Source organism: Protopterus annectens, chromosome 7.part0 (genome assembly GCF_019279795.1).
Source record: "Protopterus annectens isolate FY-2018-M chromosome 7.part0, PAN1.0, whole genome shotgun sequence".
Taxonomy (NCBI): Eukaryota; Metazoa; Chordata; order Ceratodontiformes; family Protopteridae; genus Protopterus; species Protopterus annectens.
This window is the reverse complement of record NC_056739.1, coordinates 1005778829-1005805124: the sequence shown is the minus strand read 5'-3', so window position 1 is coordinate 1005805124 and position 26296 is coordinate 1005778829. Positions and strand designations below refer to the sequence as shown.

Below are 26296 nucleotides of genomic sequence, written 5' to 3'. Positions count from 1 at the left end.
GAAGCCAAGTGGCTTTGCAGTACTACCCTGCCCTTCCATCTTGTCTCCTGGATACATAGGATGTCCCGTGTCCTCCTCATCATCATATCATCAACTTCCAAGCTCCATCGTCTGAGTGAACCTACACTGAATGTAGCAGTTCTTAGTTCAAGTTTAGCAGGTTGATTGTTTTTCATCCAGCTTCTACTCAACACACCTACCCTAGGTAAGTTAAGCAGGGTAACTGGACACCAGTCAGCCAGTATCTTATTGACTCAGGGCTGCTGGTCTTTATTGCGGATGCACACTGTCCAGTAAGGACACATATACCCCTCCCACCATTAGCTTGTGCTGCTGCCCGCAGCTCCATTCTTTTTGGTGAGTTTGACATGAAAAAATCTCAGCATGTTTTTGGAAGTAGGAGGAGCCACACAGTGACACAGGGACAACATCCAAACTCCAAACAGGTATTGGCCACAGGTCAAGATTGAACCTTGTTCTTGGGAGGCAAAGACCTTAACCATCATGCCAACTCCCTGTGGCACTCCAGTCTTATTCTTTAAAGGCAAAGCCACAGAAACACATTATTAATCTCTCATTTCAGTGTCAGAAACAAGAGATGTAATTACAGATCTGGATAAATAGTACGCCCACTCCACACTCACACCACCATGAGGAAAGGGGAACTCTTTATAAACAAATGAATCAGTACCAGTGGGTTTCTAGGAATGCACCAGCAATGATTCATTTGCTTTCTTAGAATTCAACATCTTCCTAGGTTTGCACTCAAGAAGCTACAGGGGAGCCTGATGAACTAGTTCCTTGCTGTTGTTTTAAGTACATGTTTTAGCAAAAGACAGTAAGACGTGTTTGATCCATGGGCGTTGTACTTCAAACACATAAACTGGTATTGACTTTCATTTAATAAGGCATAAAATAGTAAACATAAATCATCCTCCTTTAAAAGTAATGCATATGAAATTAAAAGGAAGGTACAGTTTTAATAATTTAATGTAATTTATTTATTTATTATCTGATAACTGTGTAGCTAGACTGGTTCAAAGACCCCTTCAGCCATGACATGTAGAAATGCAAGCAGACAAACAACAAAATGATATTAGTAGACACAGAATATGTGAAAAATGATGGAACTATAAAGCATATTTACAGCAGTACAATAATTATTGCACTTTAAAACAAACATAAGAGTTATTAGATTACAGTAAGAAACAAGTTGCCATTTGTTTGAATTATAATATCCTAAAGTATAAGAAAGGAGCTGCATGCTGTTAAGGACTAGGTAGCGTTTCATTCTAAAATAAATGATTATCATTGAAACATTACTATGGAGATGTTCAGACAGAGTGTTTTAGAAATCCTGAAGGGACTCTACACTCCTTATTTCAGCAGGGAATTTATTCCATAATGCACAGGTCTTGTCCGGAGAGTGCCTATACACCAACAAAAGTTTTAAAGGGGGCTGCTAGTAAGACTAATGATATTTATTTATTTATTTTACATTTGTTAACTGGGTTAGTCCAGCTGAGCATTTAAAAATCCAATTCCTGGTGCAGAGTAAATGATGAACGGTGCAGTTCGAACAGGACAAGAAAAACTTTTATTAAATGACACAATTCCACAAATCCAAATCCACAGGTTTAGCGCTTTCATCTGTTCAATATACAGACTTCCTCAGAACTAAGATAATCCATCACCAGCACTCATTATATATCCAATTTGGTGCCAAAATTTTAAAATATCCTTAAACAGCCTTAAAGAGACATTCTACAATTTTTTACTAAATCTTTAAGGCTGTTTAAGGATATTTTAAAATTTTGGTGCCAAATTGGATATATAATGAGTGCTGGTGATGGATTATCTTGGTTCTGAGGAAGTCTGTATATTGAACAGATGAAAGCGCTAAACCTGTGGATTTGAATTTGTGGAATTGTGTCATTTAATAAAAGTTTTTCCTGTCCTGTTCGAGCTGCACCAGGAATTGGATTTTTACTTTGCAGTTTCTACAGCTGAGCATTTAGCTCATTCTCAGTGGAGACCCGAGGAGAAAAGCTCCGCAGTCAGTATTTACATTTTATTTAACAGTCAGTATGACAATTTTCATTTGCAGCTAAATACCAACAACAACCATACCAAAAAAACTTATCCATCCAACGTTTTAAGGCTTTATTTTTACACCAAATCCACCAGATTGGCGCTTTCATCAAATACATTGGACTTAAAACCTTTCTTTCCATGACCGTCCTCCCAAATAAGGAAGATGTCATCTAAAACCGGATACTTTTGTTTCAAAAATTATATGTCCCATTTTCAATTCTATGGACCATTCTTTTCATTTGCAGCTAAACAATTAGTTAGAGAGGTAACATTTACAATAAATTATACAGAAAACAGTTGGGTACAATGTTAGAGATCATACTGCAAAAAACATTTACAATAAATCATACAGGAAAGCAGTAGGGTACAATGTCAGAAGTTTTACCAGAAAAACTTAGGCACAATGTCATGCAAGGAATACAGTGTTCATTATTCCTAAGTGGTTATAGACAGTATAGGTATAGATGGAGTAGTAAGGCAATGAAGTGGTTAAGCAACGAGACAGAGAGGTAGATGATCATTAAGGTAGACAGTGGAAGAGAAAGGAGGGATGAGGGACAGAAGCTAGGGTTGGGTAGTTTCAGGGGGATGACTACAGTGGCAGGACCATTTATTTATTAGGTATTTCTGAATGGCTAGTTTGAAATGCTTTGTTTGGTCCAGGGACCTAATTTCTAGGGGTAGTTGGTTACAAGTTGCAGCAGGGTTATAGTTATAGAGTAAACACCCTATATTGGTTTTGAGTTTATAGATATATAGGAAGTCTTGGTCTGAGCTATGTAGTGTCCTGGCTGGGGAATATTTAGATATAATTGATAAAAGGCTAGGGCAGAAAGATGGTAGATAGAGGATGGAGTGGATAATTAGCAGTTGCTGTAGTAGTAGCAAATGAGGGAATTCAAGCCAGTCCAATTGTTTAAGAGAAAGGCAACGGTGTGACTTGTAGATTTCGTTTGCAGTAAATCTAGCAACTTTATTATAGGTAGTTTCAAGTTTGGTTATTAGTGTGGTATTAAGATTTGTGTATAATTGAGAGCTATAAAGGACGGTGGGAAGAAGAAATGCAAGGATGAGATTTATTCTGGCAGAGTTGGCTAAATGTCTTTTGTTTCGGTAAAGGAGTCCAAGTTTCTGGTGAGTCTTTTTGATAGAGGTGGTGATTTGGAGATCAAATTTAAGCTGATCATCTATTATGACTCTTAGTAGTTTAGTGCTAGGGTCAAAGGTAATGACAATGTCATTGCTAGATAGGATGGAAAATGTTGTTTTGAGATTGAGTTTTTTTGTCAGGAAGAGTAGGAGCTTAGTTTTCTTAGGGTTGAGAATTAATTTATCACAAAGCCATGTCTCTATGATGTTGAATGATGCTTGGGTAGTAGAGTGGAGGTCAGATGGGTGGTCAGCAATGGTGATGACTGTTGAATCATCAGCATATTGTACAGGTGTAGAGTTGGGACAAGAAGTGTAAAGTAGGTTGGTGAAAATATTGAACAGCAGTAGCCCAAGTATGGATCCTTGGGGACACCCATTGGGACTCTTAGGGGGGAGGAGATAGAGCAGAGTGCCATTTAACAGATTGCTGGTGGTTAGAGAGATAGCTGGAAAACCAGGATATGGTTAGAGGAGAGAATCTTAAGTGAGAGAGTTTGTCTAGGAGGAGGGGATGGGATACAGTGTCAAAGGCTTTAGACAGGTCGAAGAACAGACATGAAACTAGTTTATTATTGTCACAGGTCAGGGATACAGTATTGATGAAGGATAGTAGTGCAGTTGTAGTGTTGTGTTTGGGATGAAATCCATGTTGTGTGTGTGTTAGAAGGTTCTGTTGGAGAAGGTAATGCATTATCTGCTTGTGAATGCATTTCTCAAGAATCTTGGAGAGGGGAAACAGTATGGCAATTGGTCTGAAGTTTGATATATCAGAAAAATTACCTCCTTTATGTATGGGTAATGTGTAGAAAGTTTTCCATATTGATGGAACATATGATTCTGAGATAGATCGGCTGATCAGGGTGGATACCGAATAGGCTAGGGGTTTAGCAGCTATATGTAGGAAGTAAGAGGGGAGATTCTTAGCTGAGGGGGAGCAGGGTTTGAGTTTAGAGAGTAGAGATTTAATATAGTTAGTTGAGATGGATGTAAGGGAGAAAGAGTTAGAAGGATGAGGAGGGGAAGTTGAGAATGTGGGGTTATTAGTATTTATAATTATTAAGTTAATAAAATGATTGTTAAATTCAGTGGCAGTTTCTTCAAAAGTTTTATTCAGGTATGGGTTAGGAGAGGAAGGGTTTCCTGGATGCAGAATATAATTGATTGAGGTCCAGAACTTTTTAGGGTTGGATTTTAGGGTAGTGGGAGGGTTTGTATAGAAGCTGATCCTGTCTTTGTTGATAATTTTCTTTATTTGATTCCTAAGTTCTTTGTAGGTCTGTAGGAGAAAAGGGGTCTTAGTTTTGGCCCATGATTTCCATATCTTCTCACGTCTTTTCATCAAGGCTCTAGTAGATTTGATCAGCCAAGGAGTGGTATTAGCTTTGATTCTGATAGTACAGAGGGGAGCAAGGGAGTTGAGGATGTTTAGAAAGGTAGAATTGAAAGAGTGGACAGCTTCATCTAAGGGGAGTGTTGTGAGATGGGACCAATTAATTCTAGAGAGTTGGTCAATGAAAGAGTCTGGACTAATAGATGAGATTTTGCAGGAAATGATAAACTTGAAAGGTCCGGTGAAATGGGGAGTGTGTCTAGTTACTGTGTTACTGGTCACCAAGGGAATTTGGTAGAGTGTGTGGGTTGTGGTAATTTTGGGGGTGAGACACCAAAGTCCAGTCCAGGAGAGACTGTGGCAGGTATGACTTGCTAATATAGGTAGGGGAAGTGATTAGCTGCTCAAATCCATGTAGGTTGATACAAGAGGTAGTATGGGGAGTTTGATTTGTTGGACAATCTATGTTTACATCCCCTAGAATGATGGTTTCATTGTGGATGGTTTGTGAGAGGTGGGATAGAATGTTCTTGAGTATGCTAAGATTGTATCCAGGGGGATGTAGATTGCTACAACAGTTATGGTGGTAAAGTTGTTAAGTTTAATATTGGTAAGTTAGAGTTCAGCAGTAGAGAAAGTGATGACTCGTGAAGGTAAAATATGTTGATCTGCATGGACACTGTCTCTTTTAGTAATTTGAAAAATAAGGTATGTGCAAGGTAATTGGATTTTTCTGTAACAAGTGTCCACTTAGGTTTTTATAGAAGAGAGCAAATGTGTGAATGAGAGTCATCAAGATGCACATATCAACAAATTTTACCTTAATGTGAAAAAAAATCCTTTTTTTTCAAATTTCTACACCATAAATGGCCTTGTGAATCATTTATGCCTTAGAAATAGTATCCATGCAGATCAACTATGTTCATCAGTATTAAAAATATAATCACTCTTACAAATACAAACACTTTCTAATTATAATTGAGATACTGTGGATAGAAATAAGACTAATATTAATACATTTTGCCAAATCCCCATTACTGATTTCTTTATTGACACATAATTCTTATTTTTAGATGTACTCTTTCATAATTTTTTACCAAATGATGCCTAATACATTTTTAAAAAGAAAATCAAATCATTATTAGAACTTGTCTAATTTAAATCTACAAAATGATACATGAAATTCTTCTGATTTATTTAATATTGCAAGAAATTCCAACTAAAACCATTATTCCCTGTGTGGGCAGAATTCCATTATCCCTACATTCTTCCTGTTCATCATTACATATAATGATATAATGTGGTAGCTGTGTGATGTCTTACAGACAGACTGACCCACACACACAAACATATGTACCCTTGCACTTGATGAAACATGCACACGTACACACATTCAAATGTACCCTTGCACATGGAGATACACACACACACACACACACACACACACACACACACACACACACACGCACACGCACACACACACACACACACACACCATGCAGCACAATCCTGCAGGCTTTTATCATGAGGTGCATCTCTACAAGATGAGCAAAGTTAGTCCTACAGTTAAATGATACAAACATTTGGTCATAAAGATGGGCGGCCACGGTGGTGCAGTGGTTAGCTTTGTCGCCTCACAGCAAGAGGTTCTCCAGTTTGATCCTCGGCTGGGGTGCCCTCTCTGCGGAGTCTGCATGTCCTCCCTGTGGTTGCGTGGGTTTCCCCCGGGTGCTCCGGTTTCCTCCCACATCCCAAAGACATGCTGCAGGTGGATTGGACACTCTAAATTGGGCGTGTGTGTGTGTGTGTGTGTGTGTGTGTGTGTGTGTGTGTGTGTGTGTGTGCGCCTTCTGTGAAAGGTTAGGTGCCGGGCTGGCAACTCGACACTGTAAAACTCCACTGCCAGTCATGAGCGGACAGGTGATCCACTGTGGCGACCCCTAACCGGGAAAAGCCAAAAGAAGAAGAAGATTCGGTCACAAAGATCTCAGTCTCTGTTTCTCATAATTTGCCAGCCATGCAGTGCTCATTGTATGCTGAAATTACAGGTTTCTTCAAAGCAAGAATATGTCTTATGAATGTTTCAAGTCAGAAAGGTTAAGGACATTATAATTCTTAAGTTTCGCACAATGTGTTGCTTTCCTACCCTACTGTTCAGTGCCTGAATGCATTAAGAATACCTCACAGTATCTGGTTTGACTGGACATGCACTTAAATATACAACTGTATCAGTGAATGAAATTTCCACTCACAGTATAATTATTGCTAACAGACATTTTGTATAAGGCAGGATACAGTCTTTGAACAACATGATAAATTGGAAGCAAAAGACCAAACAAGAAGTACCTCTATAACTTTGAATTGGGTGATTTAAAACAAGAGGTGCTAGATCGTGGCATAATGCTAACCATACAATGTGTGTTTTCCACTGCTGAAGTAAGTTATGAGGCCTCTACATATTTCTTAATGTTAACGTACCCAAGGTGTGCTACAATTATATTTTAAGTGTTGTGCCAAAACAAACTGGTAGGAACATTTGCCAAACATTCCACAGGTTTTCTAATAAACATTGTAACATAATATTACTGCATGTGTTATATGTGATTGTTAGCGTATGTTTATTTTGCTGTTTTGTGTTTCATGCTACTCACATGAAACCTTAACAGGTAGCAGTTTTTTGCATTTATTGACACTGTACTGCAAAATATAAGTGAATGCCTTTAGCATGATATCATCTGTAAATGTATTTGTTTATATTGTTTAAATGAGGCATAAAATGACTGTACCCATACACAGAGCTGGCTTATGTTCAAATGGGGCCTTAGGCAGGGTAATGGGTCATAATCCCCTGTGCATCTCCAACCAACAGCCATTTCAGTGTCCCATTTCTTGCCTATCTCACCACAGTTACCATAAAATATTGTTCAAACTTATCAGTGTGCATACTGTTTTCTTCTTTACTTCAGCAAAGATTACAGATATTATTTAAAACTTGTATTTCAAACTATACAATACAAACACTGATACCCATTTGTTAAACAAAACAATACTGTCTCATAACGAAAACAGACTTAGCATGAGTAACGGTAAACTTCTCTGCCTTTGAAACTCACATTCATTGAAACTGCATTGAAACCCACATTCATATAAAATGCATCTGGCCAGTGGCAAATTGTGTGTATCTTTGAGCTATTTTCAAACCATGGGACCCTACACTCATTTTTAGGACAATGCTTAAATGCATGTTTTTTTTTATTCACCTTCCTGATTGTACTAAATTATATACTTTATTTAATACAGCACCACTTAGAGTGTATTTTAAATTTGTAGTTTTGAACATTTTTCCAGCAAACAGTGAAATAAAAGATTATGAAACAATAATGGCAAGGCTACCCATTTGAAAATATTTCAACCATGAAAGGCCATTCTTACTGCTGCCATTATAATCCACCAGTAACAGTCAATATGCTAAATCTCTGTACAAGTAAAACTCAGCTGAATAATTCCACATTAAAGAGATTGTTAACTGATGAAGAGGTCACTGCTGGTAAACAGCTTTGCATCTCAGTAATTCATCTACAAATTCAGTGCCTGCTGCCCTTGAAGAATACATTTGCCGATGTTATTTTTAAAAAGATGAGTTCTGGTGATATGCAATACGGAATGGCTGGCAAACCGACAACAGGTTCATAGGTAGTAAGCATCTTAACCAACGGAAGACCCCCCCCATTTTTGCCTGAATGATGCATACAGACAGATATGTATTCAGTAACTGTATTTTAGGTGGGTAGATACATTTTTGAAAAAGCAGACCCCCTAGAGAGATAGATATAATTTGATGGCACTAATCTAGGTGTCCTATTTTCAATTTATTTGCTATGTTGTTTTTATGATTACAACATTTTAACTTAAATTTAATTAAGGTGTCTCTTTTTCCACAGATTGATGAAATGCAATGGCCAGGAACAGACCACGAGATCCCTACTTCAATTTGTAGTAAGGCATGCAAAGTTGGACAGAGAAAGAAAGTAACTAAGGGAATGCCATGCTGCTGGAACTGTGAGCTCTGTGACGGATACCAATACCAACATGATGAGTTTACCTGCTCAGTATGTGGATATGGCATGCGTCCCAATGAAAATCGCACTGGCTGCCGACCTATACCTATCATAAAACTGGAATGGCATTCTCCTTGGGCTGTCATCCCTGTCTTCTTGGCTATGCTTGGAATTATTGCCACCATTTTTGTCATGGCAACGTTTATTCGATATAATGATACACCAATAGTACGAGCTACTGGGAGAGAACTTAGCTATGTATTACTAACTGGAATATTCTTTTGTTATATTATCACATTCCTGATGATTGCAAAGCCAAATGTTGTTATATGTTCATTCCGTCGTATCTTTCTAGGCTTGGGCATGTGCATCAGTTACGCAGCCCTGCTGACAAAAACAAATCGCATTTACCGTATATTTGAACAAGGCAAGAAATCTGTGACTGCACCAAGGCTAATAAGTCCGAGCTCACAGCTAGTAATCACATTCAGTTTGATTTCCCTTCAGCTTCTAGGAGTTTTCATATGGTTCAGAGTTGATCCTCCTAATACTGTCATAGATTATGACAAACAGATGCCTTCAGACCCTGAACAAGCCCGGGGAGTCCTGAAATGTGACATTTCAGATCTACAGATTATTTGTTCATTGGGATATAGCATTCTTCTAATGGTCACATGCACTGTCTATGCGATAAAGACACGAGGTGTACCTGAGAACTTCAATGAAGCAAAACCAATAGGATTTACAATGTACACAACCTGTATAGTATGGCTTGCCTTCATTCCTATATTTTTTGGAACTGCACAATCAGCTGAAAAGGTATGTTCTCACCTATTTCTATAGTAAAAATAAATTGGAAGTCTTTTCATTTCACCAATAATGTTTTTAACGTATAAGCATGCATACAGTGTATGTAGTTTTGCTTGCATATACAGTTTAAGTGAAAAAATATGTATGCAATACATGTACAAAACCTCTTAACTTTTTTTGATAGATTTGCATTACCTGTATCATTGAATATTGAGTAGTTATCCTTTTACCCTCATAATAAGGACAGAAAAATGAAGTAATTTAAAAGCTGTTATGTTTTACACATTTCCTTTACATTCCATCAGTAATATAAACAGCTCTTTCATATTTATATTTAAAAAGATTATGATAATTGAAAATAGGACACCAAACATATGCATTTCGACATTACATTAAGGGTTCAGCAGATTTCTAGCATTTTTAAGGAAATAAGGCATTTGATAAGAGTGATGGTTATTTCATAATCCTTGGAAATACAGTAAAATCTGTAGTGGCTAAGCAAATAACAATTAATCAAGTAAAGATGTTTTTATATTTATAACATACTTGTGTGTTGCCAGTGCATGTCAATGCAGCTACAGGAGAATACTAATGTTTGGTTTATTCAAAATGTTCTTATATGGGAGTAGAGCCCTCACATGTCTGAATAAAAAGTCTCATGGCAAGTATTATTTAGTGTCTGATGCTGCTAGTCATGCCTTACACTTTGAAGAGGTACACATGTTTGTTCTGCTTTGACTCACAAAATGTGTTGCTGAAATAATTATAAACCAGAGCCAGCTGTTGCTGTATTAGGAGCTGACCTTATGCTTTGCTGTGGGAGAATGGAACAGGTGAGAGCAATAGAATCTGGGAAAGGTTAACCACATTACTTAGTAAACTGTTGTTGTTGTGTCTTTCGGCTTATCCAGGTTAGGGGTCGTCACAGCGGAACTCCGGTCCGCTAATGTTTGGTATTGGATTTTTATGTGCCAAGTTACCAGCCCTGATGCACAACCTTCAACGAAGGCATGCCCATTCACGCATGCCTCCACACAGAAGATGCTCTAGCTGAGAATCGAACAGGACAACGTCTTGCTGTGAGGCGACAACCCTACCGCAGCACCACTAAAAGGTGATAACTCCTACAGAATATTTAATGCAATATTATCAATGTCTTTTGGCTTTTCCTGGTTAGGGGTCACAAGGCACATCACCGGTAAATAGATTGATTGGCAGTGGTATTTTTACAGTGTCGAGTTGCTGGCCCGTCAACCAACCTTCACAGAAGGCACACACATACACACATGCACCTACCTGCATGTCTTTAAAACTCAGTTGACCACAGGGAGGACATGCAGACTCCACACAGAAGGACCCCCAGCTGAGAATCAAACCATAGAATCTCTTGCTGTGAGGTGACAACGCTAACTGCTGCACCACCATGGCTGATCAACATTATTACATCAAAAACTGGAAGCACAAAAACACAAAATAAACTTGTAAAAGATAAAAAGCATGGAGACCAGCTCACAAGGACAAACTACACTTTAATATGAGTGCTTTCGTTGGCATAAAACCATCAAACTTCTTCAGATTAATTAAATGTTAAACATCACTTCCTTTTATACAAAAAAATCAGTCACATAATCCCCTAAATAATACATTAATTAAAAACTGTGAATTGAGGACTGAAAATAATGGGGATGTGGTTAAACCTTTTACTGACGCCATGATACTATCCTACAACCCGTGTTATGAAAATATCAGAGAGGTGGTTAGTAACAATTGGGTAATTTTCCATAGTGATGAAGAAAACCTCAAAAAAGTAGGCGAGAAGCCCTTGATAATATGTAAAAAAGATTTGAGTATAAAAAATCTACTCGAAAAAGGTGCTGTTAGAAAAGGAGAAAAAACAAAAGGGCACATGAAAAAATGTGGACACTGTGCCCAATACCCATATATTATGGAAAACAATTTTGTTTATATCAATGGCTACGGTAAAGTGACTTTACAACAGCGTTTTAATTGTTTAAGTAAGTGTTTGGTTTATGTTGCCATTTGCCAACAATGCAACGATTTTTATATAGGGAAGACCATTAACTCCTTTAACAAACGTATTTACCAATATCTATATGACATACGTAAAGGGGATATGAATAATGCCCTAATGAAACACATTCATGAATTTCCCAACCACCACTTTAAATTTAGTGCATTGGAACAAGTAGTGAATCAGGGTAGGGGGGACCCACTTCATTGTTCCTCGAATACAGGAAACTGGTTTGGCAATTGAGATGTGATGCCACACATCCACCTGGACTTAACAACATGATCTTTGTCTAGCCTACTAAAATTAAAGCCAGACTTTCATATTTGAGCACATTTAAAAAAAATGGTATTTAACTGGGCTTGTGTAAATGCTTCAACAGGTTATGGCCCATTTATATTTCTAATTGTGTACTTTATTTTTTGTGTTACACAAACATTTTTGATTGTTGGAAGAGGGTACTGTGGTGCTGCAGTAGATTTTATTGCAATTCACAGTTTTTAATGAATGCATTATTTATGGGATCATGTGGCTGATTTTTTGTATAAAAGGAAGTGATGTTTAATGTTTAATTAATCTGAAGAAGTCAGATGGTTTTACGTCGACGTAGGCGCTCATATTAAAATGTAGTCTGCTCCTGTGAGCTGGTCTCTGTGCTTTTTATCTTTTACATTAAAAACTGAAGTTTTTGCCATCTACAATTTCTTTTTTTTTTTTTTTTTTTTTTAATTTGAAAAATAGTTGTATTAAGGACTTAAATTAATAAAGATGATTGCATAAGCCAAACAGGATGATAGGAAACACCAGGTTGTTGGACCAAAGGCCATGTATGCCTTGCCAATAATCAACTTCAGACTCTACCAAAACTTTCAAGGAGGGCATAGCGTATAAAAACCCAAAGTGTATTTTAGGTTACCCATTCAGTTATCTAAGCAATGTTTGAAGGAAGACAAGGGGCTATACTGCTTAACATGCAAGGGAAGCCTTTTACAGAAGGACAGGCACAGGTAGTAAACCTATCTCTCCAAATAGTTTTCTTTATTCCCTCTTGTTCTAGTGTTTGCTGTACTGCTTGACACATCGAGAAATAGATAATCTCAGGTCATGGGAATCATTTTGTAGCATTTAGTTTGAGCCCTTTCTCAGTGTGCTGTGTGTCATGTGTTACCTACGCCCAGCTTACTATCATTAGCAAACGTAGTCAGCCAGGGAGCCGTGTCATAAAAGATGTGATCATACAAATGAATGCAAAAAATGTAAGGGGCCCAATATAGAACTGAAGAATATAACCCGTCACTTTTTCCATAAATGAAAAGGCATGATGGACTCTGACAACATGTGTTCTGCCCTTCAGCTAGTTATCAATCCATCTGACCACACAAGGATCTGAGTTTAAGGCTATTAGCTTGTTTGCAATTCTATACTGAGGTATGGTTTTGAATGCATTTGCTAGATCCAGGTAGGCAGTATGAAGAATGTGACAATTATCCATAGGCTGTGTGACCTTTTTAAAGAAATTTACAAGACTGAGAAGGCATGACCCACCCTTAATAAATCTAAACTGTTGCAGGGAGAGACTGACTAAGCTCTTAATATGCTGTTTTATGAAGTCAGTGATGATGAGTTCCATGTGTTTGCAGACAAGACTAGTAAGTCTAATGGGTCTATAGTTGCTTGATTGTGTGTTGGAGCTACCCCAATGGAAGAGCATCACCACCGTACTGTACCATTTATCAGGAACAGAGCTTGTGACAAGGCATAGGATGGACATCTTAAGGAGGTAACCAGCAAGGGCCTGCTTGACACTGCTTGACACTGCTTGACAGAGGATGCTGTAAAGACCCATTGGATAAGAACTTCTGGTCTTGGAGAGCAAAGGGCACGGTCCTTTTAGATAGAAAGGGGGACGAGTGACTCTGCTATGTTTGTGGTAGGGATGATTTACATTATAGGGAGAAATTTGTAGTGCATTAGTTAGCCAGCTTGTTGGTAGTATCACTAATATATGAATATATGAACGAGGGGGGCTATTTTAGATAAGTTATGAGCAGTGGTGTGCAGTATTCCTTAGTTTTCTAACTTAGCTTACAAAGGACATAATTATCCCTATCCTCAGAAATCAGCCTGTAATTCATAGTAGCATTAGTTGGTTAATAGCTGCCTTCAGTTTCATTTTATATTCTCTCTGAGATTTCTCCATACAATTGTAAAAGATTAATTCTGATGTCTCTAAAGACGGTTGTATTAGTAACCATTGGAGATTATGTTCCATGGGTTATTGATTATATTTAACATTTCAGGGATCAGCCATGGGCAGAGAGTAGGCCTGATATGAGATTGTGAAACCTATTTCCAGAATATTTCAACCCCAGTAAGACTATGGTCAGTTTGCTACAGGGAATTCTTGTTCAGCCTATCTAAGAAACTTTGTGCATGCCCAATGTTAGAAGCATAAGTACTCACGTCTGCGGAGACTTAGATAAATCATTGAGATTTAGAGATCTATCTTTAATATGAGTGTTTCCTGGAATGTTAGTAACTTATCATAGGCACGCATGGCTTTGAAAGGGGATCTGTACCAAGCTGTCCAACTTACCTAGTATAAGCTGGAGCTTACTTGGAAGGTTATTGAATATTACCTTAGAAGTGATGAAATCCCTGACAAAAATCCAAGCACCAACATCATTTCCAGTGGGTTTGAAGGCATGATAGGTGCAGAACCTAGGTATAGACAAGTGTTCTCATTGCATTTATGCCAGGAGTATAAGGTAGTTTAAGACATCTAGCATTGAGAAAGGACACTTTGATGCTATTTAGTTTATAATTTTATTTGCTGGTTTGGTTGTGATGTTCATTAGATGATCTCTGCCTAAAAGAGCAAAATGGGGGTAGTAAAATCTTTGGTCACTATGCAGAAGCCCTTGAAATAGAGGTATATAACGTCTGTGGCAAAGCAAGTGGGATTTTTAATCATCTCATCCCAGGGAGGCACACATTGGATCCCTACAGCATGACACCAGGTACTTAGTTGCTGAAACTAGTTACCCTTTATTTAAAAGTAGCCATCATTTCAAGTGACGGGAGGATACCACTCAAGCCAATGTATAATCCTTAATGGAAGTGTGTGAAACACATTCCAACTAGTCCTTCTGCATATCTTTTATGGGTGTTCATGACAGATCATTCAATCCAGCAAAGTGCTATGATAATGTCATAGTTATAATTACTAGAGGAGAGGGTTTTTGGAGTTCATGAGATATCAGCAATCTCGGATCCTGAGAAACATCTAACTATAACCCTGTCCTTGTTCAGCCCAGTGATTATGGAATCACTGTGCCTGACAATGGAGGCTCCGATTACTAATATGTTTTCAAAAGGTAACTTTTTTGTTGCGCAGCTCAGAGATGCTTTGTTGTTGTGACAACAGTGAGGTGCTCTGTTGTGACATGTTGATAAAGAGGTGGGTCCATGTCGTAGATATTTTTGAGGGTGTTTCATCCATGCATACCCTTACAAGTTTAACAGACTTGGATACTGATTTCTTAATGACACCATGTATGATATTTGTGTTAGAGCATGAGGATGTTGCACTTGTGGGAGAGAGAGAGAGAGAGAGAGAGAGAGAGAAAGAAATAGTATCATACTCACTGCGTGCATGGAATTTTAAATGGGCTACCTACGTGTTTATACCTCTCACAGATGGAACCAATATGGCTTAGCAAGAGTTCATTTTCAGTGAACAAATGGCAGTTATGACACTGCCTTAGGATACCAAATGTTAGAAAGCTGGTGAGGGAAGGAATGGGAAAGCAGACTGCTGTCTCTCCGTGTTGGGTAATGCTGGTGTTTATAGGATTCTGTGGGAACTTCCAGACACTAAACCCAACCCAGTTTGGTTTTGTCATGGACAGATCATGCCTACTCATCCTGATGGACTTCTTTGAGAAGGTCACCAAAGCAATGGATGAGGGCAAAATCATTCACACTGCCTACCTTGACCTGGTCAAGGGATTTGACACAATACCTTACTGGGGCATTGTTGACAAACTGAAGAGGTTACATACAAACCCGTATGTCACCCAGTAGATAGTCCACCTCTACATAGAGGCCAGTCACAAGTGGAGTCCCTCAGGGATCAGTCCTTGGACCACTCCTTTTTGGAATTTACTTCTCAGAAGTCAAAGCCAATGTCAGTGGTCTCTGGCTGACTAAATTTGCAGATGATTGCAAATTAGGAGCTGTCCTTGAATCTCACATTGACACAAATGTTCTCCAGCAGGGGCTGACACAGACAAACAGCTTGTGTCAGAGACATGGACTAAAATTAATGCCAAGAAATGCATAATGGTATGTTTTGGGAAGTCATCCATCCCTGGTAACTACTATAGTGACAACACAGCCCTTAGAACTGACCCAATAGTCAAGGACTTAGGGGCACACATATATAGTAATCTAGCCTTTGACCATCATGTATCTACAGTAGTGAGGAAATCATTCTATGTTGCACAACTTATAAACAAAGAGATGGCATCTATGTCCAAGGAATACATTGTTCTAGTGTATTCAGCATTCATCAGACCTATCATTGAGTACAATGCCCCCTTCGGTATGTACCTAAGCAGGCATATCTAACAACTGGCAGGTCCACAGAGGTTCCTCACTAAAAGAATACATGGCGTAAGTAAAATGTCATATCCAGACTACCTCAAGGCCTTGTCCCTGTATTATGTCTCCTACAGGCTTTTGAGGGGAGATCTATGCCTGGCATACAAGGCATTGTCAGACCCCACTCTGAGGGACCTCCTGCATATCCAAAAATCAAACAATACCAGGATTACCCATTCTAAAGACTTAAACCTTGCCTGTGATATAAATAGGACCTGCTGGAGAGATAGGTATGTATCCTAGAGACTCCCGCATCTATGGAACAGGCTCCCCATCCATCTGAAGCAGAGTACCTCCCTAACCCAATTCAAGTGCAACTTGGGCAATTGGATGGGAAAACAGAAATTCATCCCTGGTTTGGCATCTATGTCTCTAATGGATACAGGTAACCTGTAAATGGTTCATCTCCCAGGCCCATGCTTACACTTTTCAAGGGTATCAGAACTTGTTAGAGATTTGGGATGCAACCAGCATGGCTAGGCCTAAAACGTCCCTTGTGATCTTTAGCATAATAAACATCTATGAACCTATGAAGCTATGGAAGAAGGTATTGAAAGGAATCTATCAAACAGAATCAGTAGGAGATAGCTATGTGCATACCTGCATAGCAGGCAGCAAGTTTGGGCAAGGCTGTGCAGTTCCACAGAGATCAGCACAATCTTTTTCAGGTCAAATTTTTCTGTTGCTAATCTTCCAAGATAAGAAGAAAGAAAGACATATTTCTTTAGATTAATGACTAATGGAAAAATGTCTCTTCCGCACACAAAGTACTATTTAGATACAAATGCAGGGGGACTGTGCTCAGCACAGCTGATGGCATTATTAAGCAGAAAGTATAAGGTAAAAAACAATGAAAAAACAGCTGTAATTTGACCACTAGTGATAGGCTACCCAGAAACAGCTGCAATCAATGTACTATTCACGATGCTCTCCCACATTAGGTCTGAAAATGCAAACAGTTGTTGTGTTATCTTTCGGCTTTGCCTGGTTAGGGGTCGCCATGGCCTTTCTTTAAATCACTGCTTCTCTGACGTGTTGTGAGCAAGAATAATATAGTGAGTTTAGTGTAAATGAAGCCCCAAAATGAGGCTGGAGTATAGAGGGTAACTTGCAGTCTTGCAAAAAACATCTTCATCATCAGCCCCCATTTTTCCAGTTTTCTACACAGGGTCAGGGTATTGCATCAAATGTCACTACCTCTCTTAATGCAGTTACACTCTACTACCATTTTTATCCATAATGCTTGACAGTCATAGGTCTTCTCTCCTGGAATCCATCCAGCACCTCATTGGATGCCTTAATTTTCTCTTGCATTCTTCCTGTCTTTTCATGATGTTTTATGAGCATTTATGTAATCAAACTGTTAGTCTCAAGCAATTCTTGCTGACCAATTAAGATAAGATAAGAGCAAATACTTTTTTTTTTTTTGCTTTTTTGCTTTTATTTTTCCCCTTATTTTATCTCTGCAGGACCAGCACAATGGACATTTACTTGTACCCAGTCAAACCATTCATTCTGTTGGGTAAGAGCTTGGCATTTCAGGGGTAGGTAAGCTTCATAGTTCCCATTCATTCATTCATTCTTGCCCCAGCAGCGCAGTTGCCCTATTCATTCCCCCCAACAATGAGAATCAAGTTATAAGGTGCAGGCATTCTTGCCCCAGTAACCCAGTTGTCCTACACATTCTCCAACAGTGCGGACTGGGTTGAGGGGTAAAGGTCACCTTGTGGTGCTGTGTTGTAGCCTGTCTTTCTGCAGCAGAGAACTGTTCCTCCTTTATCTCTGAGCTCCACTTTGTTTGACTGTCAAAAAAAAAATGATGCCACTGCACACACCCTTGGATATGTGTTTATGCAAGAGAAAAAAAGCTTGAATGTCACAGGGACAGCAAACAACCTCGTCAGATAAACCAATTCATCCAAGAACAGTGATAGAGAACCATGAGCTCTGAAACAATAATTCTTACTGCTTCTTTACTACAGTCCATGTATATCTGATTTTAGTAGTTAAGGAAACAGGATAAATTCTACAAAATCTGTATTTCTTATAATTTGCTCATGCATTTTTAGGATGTGTTTGTAATGTTTTCTGTGTTATTACTGCAAGTTCATTTATTTTGTTTTTCTACACAGTTAAGGAATAACAAATATTTTTCTTAATGTCACAGATATGATTAAACGTTACTTGTGCAGTTCTCCAAACTTCAGCCTTCCCTTTCTTTAGTCTTGAAATGACGATTTTCCATAAATAAACCAAACAATATACTTGCTTTTTCATTCACTAGGAAGCATGTAGATAGTACATGAGGTCTTCCTCATGTCAGCTGTTCTTTTGATGTATGGCTTTGTGGTTTAGGTAAAAGCTTAATCATTTGTGCATTCCTATGTACACTGGTTGGTTGTTAAGCAGTCCCACACACAAATGGCATTCTTGCCATACACAACATCTGCTGTATGAGCTTTATGCAGAAGAATGTAATTTGCTGCTTAGAGCATAATATTTTCATTTTAACCTCTGCAAGGCTTGACATTAATTTCATGATGCCAGTTAAAAAGTAATAGCAAGGCTGAAGAAAGTCTGCACGTAGGATTCAGCAGATATTTAACAGTGCAAGTCTGAGACAAAGTGAAAATCAGTTTAGCAATGTTGACTTGTCTCTCTACTCTTTTGCACTCGTATTATTGCTAGTTAAGAACTGCCAGGTCATTGACATGTATGCACACACTTTAAGTCCTCCACTGCCAAAGGTTGCATAATAAAACATGTCATACTTCCTGCCAGGAGAGCTGTGACCTCAGTCACAGGCTTGGCAAACTCTGAACCAGTGAAGGGATTATATGAGCTAATGGACGAAACACTTTAGACTTTAAGATTTTAATGCAAGATCCGTGACACAGATAAAAAATATAATGGTGGAGTGGCTTGAACCAATACATTAATAGATATGTGTTTGTAAGACACACACACACACACACACACACACACACACACACACACACACACACACACACACACACACACACACACACGCATGCACGCACGCACACACACACACACACACACACACACACACACACACACACACACACACACACACACACACACACACACACACACACACACACACACACACACACACACACACACACACACACACACATACAGGACAGAAACCAAAATGGAGAACAGTACACAGCTATCGAACAGAACATCTGTACAAAAAAAGTTTTCCTTTTTTTGTCTAGACATGGAGCACCCTTCTGCTCTAACTGTTCATCAAGGCTTTTTGAAGTTCTATTTATATTTTGCTTTGCAATATGAAAGGGCTACATCTACACCCCACATCAACTAACTGTTTCTGATAATAGCAATTTTAGATGTGTAGCAGCAGCTACAGCCAGCAATCAGCTGTCTGATATCCTCCTGGAGTAAATGAGAGGCTTTTTCTTTCCAGAGCTGAGGCAGCATGTTTCATTCATAATGCATTTACTGGAAGTTAACACACTTTAATCTCAACAGTGTTAAAACTCACTTGCTAACAAGATACAGTTGTTTACTAACAATGTACGGCAGAAATGTACTGCTATGTCATTGACACATTGTTTCTCTAGTTTCCAGCATTTACTGAGTATCAAAGTGAATGTGAGGTTTATAAATTATTTGACTTAAATATGTTTACCTTTAGAAAAAAAAAACAATTCTACTCATTCTCAGGTGGCATGCATTTGTTTGAATGTACATTTTAGTCATAATTTTTTTAACTTTGACAAATTTAACCTATCCACACCCTAAGCATGTAAAAGACATTTCAGAGCAATAGGCTAGTAACAACATTCAAATATAATTTCTTCCATTTACCAAAATGTGTTGTTCTTTTACAGTACAGAATTTTTCAAATTTGTATTTAACCTATTGAATATTATTATTCAGGGTGTGAAAATTAAATTCTTTATTTAATTCATTGATCATTCTTCATCATGGTTTCCAAAGTCTTGAATTTGTAAGTACCTCATGAATTAGAATGCACTGAGCCATGCTTTATTCTGGACATAAACCACACCTCTTCATTGTTTTAATACTTGATTAAAACTGCACCATGTATTACCTATGGTTTTCATTGCACTGCATTTATCACATTTCATTGAAGATGGAATATTCTAATCCTGCAATGAAACAATATACATCTTCAAATATCTGTACCACAGCAAAAACAATACATTAGGAAATAACTAATATAATTTCTTTGGAGGTGGTGGTAGGGTGAATGCCTTGCACAAACTATGCCCTGACTGAGTTGCTTCCGTTTCACAGATACTTTTTATGGATCCCAGTGAAATGTTTTCTACTTTGTCAAGGATAACACAAGTCATACACACTCAAAATAAACTTTTTTTCTGAGCAAAATCAGTTAGCAACTAATCAGGAATATGGTTATGTGAGCTGTTCTCTTATTTTGTATTGTAGGGGCCAATCAGACCTCTGACGTAACTCCTGCCCAGTTCTTAGTATAACATATAACTTGTAGTTTTCTAACCTATCAGTACTGATGGTTGTAGGCCAGAAAAACAGTTAGCAATAAAATTGTGCATTCCTTTCAGGTAATGTAGGCTAAGTACTCCTCGTCAAAATGTGACTAGTAGTGATACCAAGTTCCATTTCCTGCCAGGGCACAGTAAGGACATGACATTTGGCTAGTACCCAGTATGGCATATTTCCCTTGCTGGTATCCTATGATTCCATGTGTCTAAAGCTCTGGGTCAGGATGCTCCATGGTGTTTTTTTATAGATCATTAATGAAGAAAACTGAATAGTGTAAGGGATAGTTTGGCTTGGAAACACTGTTTTGATATTTTTTCAGATCAGGTCCATTTGATAAAATCCAAAATCAGCCCTGGATTTCATCTAATGCTTCATTTCCAAGGCATGACACTTTTAGGAAGTCAGATGCAGGAGAAGTTACAAACTTACAATCAGCTTTTGGATACATTTAATGCATGATTGCTGACAAATTATTTAAGTAGCAGTATAACCCAGTGTTGCATTTACCAGACATGCACTACACCCAGGGCAGCAGACAGGGAACAGTAATTTATGATCAGGACACGTGTGCTGACATAATACCATGTTGTTGTTGTGCCTTTTGGCTTTTCCCGGTTAGGGGTCGCCACAGCGGAACTCCGGTACGCTAATGATTGGCAGTAGATGTTTATGTGCCGAGTTGCCAACTCTGATGCACAACCTCCAATGAAGGTATGTCCATTCACACATGTCTCCACACAGAAGACGCTCTAGCTGAGAATCTAACAGGACAGCGTCTTACTGTGAGGCGACAAAGCTACCGCAGCACCACCACTGCAGTGACGCTGACATAATACCATGTATGAGTCAAATTCAGCAAATACTGTTCTGCAAATATTCAGAAAAAAATGGGTTAAAGAGCATGATGGCAGCTGAGAGCAGTTTGGCACAACTAGTCATAAATCATCTTTTTAACTGTTTTTCTACAATACTAGAGGATCACATTTGTGGTTGAGTAACACAAAATCTTTATTTGATTCCAACAAAGAGTTCCTTGACTGACTTTAGAGAATTGAAAAGTAATATAAACTTAGCATAAAAGAGGTATACATAATTCTTCTTTTGGCTTTTCCCAGTTAGGGGTCACCACAGTGGATCATCTGTCTGCTCATGATTGGCAGTGGAGTTTTATGGTGTTGAGTTGCCAGCCCAGCGCCCAACCTTCCACAGAAGGCACACACATGCATACACTCACACCTAGGGCCAATTTGGAGTGTCCAATCCACCTACTGCATGTCTATGAGATGTGGGAGGAAACTGGAGCACACCCATGCAACCACAGGGGAGACATGCAGACTCCGCACAGAAGGCACCCAGGCCAAGAATCAAACCAGAGAACCTCTTGCTGTGAGGCAGCGACGCTAACCGCTGAACCACCATGGCCACCCGAAAGAGGTATACATAATAATGAAGAATTATTCTAAGCAGGGTAACAAAAATGTTTCTACTGCAACATGCACATCAAATTCACTAATTTAGTTATAAAATAAGCACAAATGTAAGAATTATGGGAAAATGAGAGTACAGAATGAACAGCACATATAATGCAAAAAAATTGGACTCAGATAAATCACCTGAATACATAAGTACTTTTAAGCACTAAGATACTTAAATAGATAATGCACTAAACAAATAGAACACTTCATTTAAAATGCTCTTAAATGAACACATCATATGATTAATGTTTCAAACCATGAAGTTTAAGAAGAGGTTTAAAAGAAATAGAAGCAGTTATAACTGGAAATGTCATTGCACATTGTCTAACAACCCATCTATGATTTGTTTTTACAGTAATACTAATAATAAAACTGGTCAGCTGTTGTTCTAATGACCTGTAAAACCATACATTTAAAGCTACATTGTGCATTTTTTTCTCATACAGGTTTTACTAAAGCATTAGTAACTTTCTTTTTACATGTGTATGTGTATATGTTGCTGTTGTTTCTTTCGGCTTATCCCGATTAGGGGTCGCCACAGCAGAACTCTGATCCGCTAATGTTTGGTAGTGGATTTTTACGTGCCGAGTTACCAGCCCTGATGCACAACCTGCAACAAAGGCATGCCCATTCCTGCATGCCTCCACACAGAAGACGCTGTAGCTGAGAATGTTTGAGGTGACAACGCTACCACAGCACCACTACCGCAGTTGTATATGTATATGTATATATATATATATATATATATATATATATATATATATATATACACACATACACATACACATACATACGTACACACACACACACACACACACACACACACACATATATATATATATATATATATATATATATATATACATTTATATAGGCTCATAGGACGTTAATAGGCTGTTGGTCCTTATAAGCCTAGCCAATAGTTTAGCCCATATTTAAAGAACTCAGCACCCAATGCCCCTGTCAAGCAGAGATACAGGTGGAATCCCAGGGGTGTATTTTCTGTTTCCCATCCAGTTATCCAGTTTGGGCTTAAAAAGGAATAATGAGGTACTCTGCTTGATATGAAGAGGGAGTCTATTCCACCAACAAGTCCTATTGATATCATAGACCTACTTGAGGATGCACGTATGGGTTACTCGAGTGGAGCTTGACTTGCGGATATGCAGCAGTACCATCAAGGTGGGTCTGAGATTGTTTTGTATGCCAGACAGAGGTCAGCTCTGAAGAGTCTATATGGAACTAAGTAGAGGGATACATCTTTTAGCCTATATGTGTAGGGTAGATGTCTGAAGCCCTGGATTCTCCTGGTGAGGAACCTCTATTGTATCTTCAGCTGCTGCATGTGCTTTACGATGTACATTCCGAAAGGGGCTTATACTCAATAATGGGCCTTATAAGGGGAAGAATACAGGGATGTTATGACCTTCTTGTCCCTGGATGAGATACCGTTACTTATGAGGTGGACCATGTAGAAAGCTTTCTGTACAATGGAAGCAACGTGGTGGTCAAAAGTCAGGTTGCTATCAACCTGAGTGCCCAAATCCCTCACGACTGTTTGTGTGCTTAGGACATTGCTATTAATGTGATAATGTGTTGGGACGTCACTCTCCCCAAAGGGGATGATGATGCATTTTTTGGTATTCAGCTTGAGGCCATGTTTCTGGCACCAGTCATTTGTTTGGGTGGGACTATCTTGGAGGATGTTCACATCATTAGGGGGGATTGATGACAGCACCCAGCTTGCAGTCATCTGTAAACTTTGTTAGCCATAGTCGACTGATTTTGGCCTGCACTTCAGAAAAGTATATCCCAAAGAACAGAGGCCCTAAGACTGATCCCTGGGGTATGAACTTGTTATGGGTCTAGTGCTTGAGATGGCTTCTCCTATTTTGACTAGGTGCGCTCTATCAGTCAGACAGTTTGCTACCCATCTATTAACATATGGATTGATGCCTAGTTGAGAGAGTTTATCTATTGTGTCTGAGTGGGGAATAGTGTCGAAGGCTTTGGCCAGGTCAAGGTAGGTGGAGTGCACCATCTTCCCCTCATCCATGCCTTTGACGACTGGCTCAAAGAAGTCGACCAAATTTAACAGACATGACCACCCCTAGATGAAGCCAAACTGTGTGGGATTAAGTGTTTCGAGGTTGTCAATGTCCTTGTTAATGAGGTCCATGATAATCCATTCCATGACTTGCAGATCAAGTTAGTTAGGCTAATGGGTCTATAATTTCCCAGATCGGTGTAAGATCCACCTTTGTGCAAAGGGATGACAGTGGCTGTCCTCCACTCAGATGGGATGAAGCTAATACTCAGGCTTTGGCTGAATTAGGCACCTAACGGTGCTGCAAGTTCCTGCCTAAGTTCATGTAGGATGCAGCTTGGGATGTTATTGGGTCCCATGGAGGTTGTATTTTTGCCTTTGAGAGGGCAGTGATGACCTGTTCCCTAGGGATAAGGGGAGGGAGGCAGGCACTGAGGATGTCCTGATTTACTGATGGGGTTGCAGAGTTGTGAAGTTTTTGCTGTATTTGTCAGTCAGCAGGTGTCTATAGCTACAACATTTGTGTATGTGATGTCCTTGACCACCAGTTCTGAGCAGATCTGGGTACTTCCTTGGAGACTGTGGACATATGTGAAGAAGGCCTTATGATTGTCTCTAGATGTGGCCAATGTGGACTCGAAGTTTGCTTTGGGGGATTTCACTAGTGCTGTTATTTGCTTGTTCGAGCTAAGGAGAGATTTATTCCAATTAGGCTCCTGCTCCTTCTTGGTCCTGGACAGCATTTTTTTTCCTTTTGATATAGAGTTTATTTATTGCTGATGACAGTTTTACTCTTCTTTGTGGAGGATAATTTTGTCCTGTCAGGTATTCCTGATTCCATGCATCTATCTAAATGCTTGTATTGTACTTTGGTGTATATTTCGACATTGGTGCCATTTCCTACAGAGGGGGTGGGGGCTGTAAAGCTGTTTATACCATCCCTCAGGAGGCTGTAATCAGCTTTGGAGAAGATTTATTTGTTTGACCCTAGCTAAAGGGTGGGTCAGGGTGATGGTGACTTCAAAACTGATCGCTTTATGGTTGGATCTTACCAGTGTGGATGATACTGTAGGGATGCTGTAGTGGTTATTCACATTGGTTAATACCAAGTCCAAAGATATTATCACCTCTAGTGAGGATATTGACTAGCAGTTCCAATGCATTTGCATTGACAAAATTGAGTAATCTTTGGGCATTTGTGTTCTGGTATGAGTAGTTAGTCCATTCTATGTTTGTGTAGTTAAAGTTGCCCAGGATCAGGGTAAAGGGTTGGATATTGATAGATTCAAAGAGGTCCAGAGAGATGGAGTGGTCATCTTGAGTCAAATTTTGGGGCCAGTAGCTAGCTATGATTTGAGTAGGGGTCTTATCAATGGTTAACCTCACCTGGAATTACTCTTGTGCGTCATATTGTTTGACAAGCCTGGAGGTGTGTGTGTGTGTCTTAAATATATATTGAAACTCCACCTCCTTTGGCTTTGCTGCCCTCACTTTGGGGTATGAATGTATTATAGGATGATTAACCATGTAAGGCTGGGGTGCTCTCCACAGATTTGAACCAGGTTCATAAGTTCATAGCTTCATAGGTAGGTACTAGGCTATCGGCCCAAGGGTCTACATAAGCCTAACCAAACCTCGGAGATGGAAAGCGAACAAAAATGGCACCAAAACCACACAAAAACATTTGCTGTAGAGAACCAAATAAGGGTCCAGACCGAGACTGCTGTCAAAAGTGAAATATTTAATGTTCCAAAAGCACTGGACACACAAGAAACGCTTGATACCAACGCTTTACACACAGAAAGTACGTTTTCAAAAATCTTCATCAGATAACAATCACCAAACCTAAGTAACATTACAATTAAATGCATCAGTTTGAATGAATGCACCAATGAATTCATAGCAATTAAACAAATCAATAATTCAATTAAAAATGTGAATTGATTAGAAGTTAAAAACTTTTCAAATATAATTTCCTTGTCACTTCAACAACAATAATACAGAAGTTGGTAAAAATAAAAGTTTATATTTAAATACTAAAATTTTACCATAAAATAGATATATAATATAACATCTGTTTTGTACCCATAAAAATTA

General features: G+C 38.8%; 1 protein-coding gene across 1 annotated transcript in view; it reads left to right on the top strand.

Moving 5' to 3' along the window:
- GRM7 (glutamate metabotropic receptor 7) overlaps window positions 1-26296 on the top strand; it is a 3543572-nt gene that overhangs the window by 2918895 nt on the left and 598381 nt on the right. The window contains exon 8 of the mRNA XM_044077567.1: window positions 8518-9453. Within this exon, the coding sequence (XP_043933502.1) occupies window positions 8518-9453 (936 nt within the window). The remainder of the gene's footprint in view (window positions 1-8517; window positions 9454-26296) is intronic.